The 2961-nt window shown below is 52.7% G+C and overlaps 1 protein-coding gene across 1 annotated transcript in view; it reads right to left on the reverse strand.

Annotated features, from left to right (window-relative positions):
* Nucleotides 1–574, reverse strand: part of GALNT18 (polypeptide N-acetylgalactosaminyltransferase 18) — a 278270-nt gene extending 277696 nt beyond the window's left edge. Inside the window, exon 1 of the mRNA XM_014935984.1 lies at nt 303–574. Coding sequence (XP_014791470.1) covers nt 303–537 — 235 coding nt within the window. The 5' untranslated portion in view covers nt 538–574. The remainder of the gene's footprint in view (nt 1–302) is intronic.
* Nucleotides 575–2961: the final 2387 nt, after the last annotated feature.

Raw genomic sequence — 2961 nt, forward strand, 5'->3', positions numbered from 1 at the left:
CCCCCGCCGCTCCCGTCTCGCCGCCCCCCTGCGGAGGGAGGGGAGCGGAGCGGGGCAGGTCCCCCCCGCGCCGCCCGCAGCCCGCCTCCGCCGGGAGGGGAGCGGCGGGGACTCCCACACGCACCGCAGCCTCCGCGCAGCCCCCCGGCTCTTCCGGGCGGAGGAACGGCTCTCCCCCGGTCGCGACACAAATGTCACACGCACAGACAACAACGGCGGCGGGAGGGGATGGGGACCGCACAGGGCAAGCGGCGGGGTGGGGTGGAGTGGGGAGGGAAAGCAAGCGGGGGGTGAGGTGGTACCTTGGATGTGCTGCTTGATGACATTTTCCAAGTGGTCCAGCCTTTCTATAATCCTTAAAGTGTCCCCTTTGTCTTCCTCTAACTTTTTTTCCGAGATCGGCTCCTGCACTTTCACATAAACACTGGCAATGTAGTTGGTGACCCAGCCCACGTACAGCAGGCAGACGATGTTAGTCATTCCACTCAAAATCACGCAAGTGGACACTAAAGTTTTGGTTTTCCTGGTGCACACCATCCTGAGATCCCTCCATATAGCTCCAAAAATCCTGCGGTCCAGAAAACAAAAAATAAACTGCGATGAAAAGAAATCCTTTCCCCCCCTCTCCCCGAAACGGAGACCACTCAGAAGTCAGTAATTTTCCATGCAAAAAAAGTTCTCTGATCCACAAAATAAAAATATTTGTCGCCTACCTAGAAGGAGAGGTGGGGGTGGGGAGGTCTGATAATTAGAATCCTGGATTTTAGGACATGCAAATAGCTGAAACTTTGCGATGGCAGTGCCGAGGGCAGAGCAGCGAGGCGTGCCGGCCTCCCGCCGCTCCTAGGCACCGGCTCCCAGCCGGGGCATCCCGGGCGCCACGGCCCCCCGCCCTAAGTCTTCCAAACTTTGTTCCCTCCGCCGCCGCTTCCCATCGCAACCGGCCGCGGCTCCCGAATCAGAGCCGGGGAGCAGCTTGCCGGGGAGTAGGGGCTTGCTCGGCCGCCGATTGACAGCCCCCTCCTCCAATAAAGAGCCTGCTCTGCCGGGGAGGTTGCTGCCATCACCGTATGGGCCGACGGGGACCCGCGCGGGGCGGGGTTACGGCGGGGCCCACCTGCTCCTCGCACACTCACACTCACTCACACACCACACACACACACACTCACACACACACACTGGGGCGTTGGGGCCCCTCCGCCGTGCTGCGAGCCGGGGCGGGAGGGCGGGGACGGCGGCCTCCCTGCTATTCCTGCAGCCTCGGGAGGAACCAGCCGCCGCCGCCGGGTCCCCTTTGCCGGGAGGCGCAGGTTCCGCCGCTTGGCCGGTAACGTTAAGATATAGGCTCACACAGAAGGTCGTGTGTGTGTGTGTGTCTGTGTGTGTCTGTAACCGGAGACGTGCCTTTGGCTCATCGGAGCTACCGGTTCCGCAGCTCCCGATACCCAGCGACCACCCACTACTCGGACAGGTTTGTGTCAGCCTCTTTGCGTGCCCCCCCCCCACCCACCTCCGGGGAGGTTTTATTTTTAAGAGCTAATTGTTGCTTGCATCCCCACCAGCAAGCCCCAGCATCCAGCCACTGCCTCCTCAACTTCCACAGGAACACGCCGTGCCAGAGTATAGACCCTCTGCAGGATTAGCTCCAGTAGCAGGGACAACACCAGTAACTCACAATTTACTTCATGCTGCTCTCCTCTCCCCACCTCGTGTTGCACATGCACTTTTGGAAACACACTAAGGTGGCAAAACCTTCTCAATATGAAATCACACTGATTTGAGAGGAAGTACACAACAGATTAACCTCTTCCATCCCCATTAGACAGGGACTTTTGTACTAAATTAGATCATTTTGGGGAGGGACTCTTGATCAGGGAGTGTAGGGATAGGATGAGGGGTAACAGTTTTAAACTGGAAGAGGATAGATTTAGATTAGCTACTGGGAAGAAATTCTTCACTGTGAGGGTGGTGAGACACTGGAACAGGTTGCCCAGAGAAGCTGTGGCTGCCCCATCCCTGGAGGGGTTCAAGGCCAGGCTGGATGGGGCTTTGAGCAACCTGGTCTGGTGGGAGGTGCCCAGGGCAGGGGGTTGGAACTCGATGGTCTTTAAGGTCCCTTCCAACTCAAACCATTCTGTGATTCTAGGATCTTCTTTTGCTAGTCTCAAGACAGAAGTGCAGCAGTAGCATGACCAGTAGTAGGAATAATGAAGCACCTGTTAATTAGCACTCTACAAATTACTTTCAGGGCTTATTATACAGTGAAATCAAGAAGTAATAAACACTGTGGATCATACTGTAGTATTACATACACAGTAGATATAAATCTATTCTACTTCATTAGTCACCCTCCACAACTGATCACTACAATAGTGTTTCCTGCAGAAAGCACAGCAGATACCAGGACTTACTGCTCTGAAGCGTACATGTGTGAGCATTCAAACTCTGCAATACCTTAAATGTACATTTCAGTACCTTAATAGAAGTAAAAATAGATGGTTTGTCTTAGGGCTTGAGGTTGTTACTTTTACATTAATTATAAGCTGGACCCAGTATTCAAGAGAGAAGGCAGGCAACCATCCTGCCAAAAGGCAGAATGACTTCTTCCTTTCCATCAGTTGGTACTCCATAGAAACAGTAAAAACTACGGATACTCAAACACATACAAAACCAGCGCCAAGAGAAGCTGCAGTAAACTGCCAATAAAGCTCAGAAAACAAACTGCCTCCTCAGTCTTCTAAGCCTCTCTGAAAACTCACTGAAATTTCAGCCAATTTATAAGTACTTCTCCAGTGTTACACTAAAGGAGGCTGGCCCAGCAGAACACGTTTGAACATCAGAAAATATAACTCAAGGTATTTGAATGTGAAAAAGAGTAAAATTTCACATTTCAAGAAAAAAAATAATTTTAGTAACACAGGAAGTTTGCTAGACAAACCAGTTGATGAACAATTTCAAGCT

The sequence above is a fragment of the Calidris pugnax genome, unplaced genomic scaffold, assembly GCF_001431845.1.
Source record: "Calidris pugnax isolate Ruff unplaced genomic scaffold, ASM143184v1 scaffold26, whole genome shotgun sequence".
Lineage (NCBI taxonomy): Eukaryota > Metazoa > Chordata > Aves > Charadriiformes > Scolopacidae > Calidris > Calidris pugnax.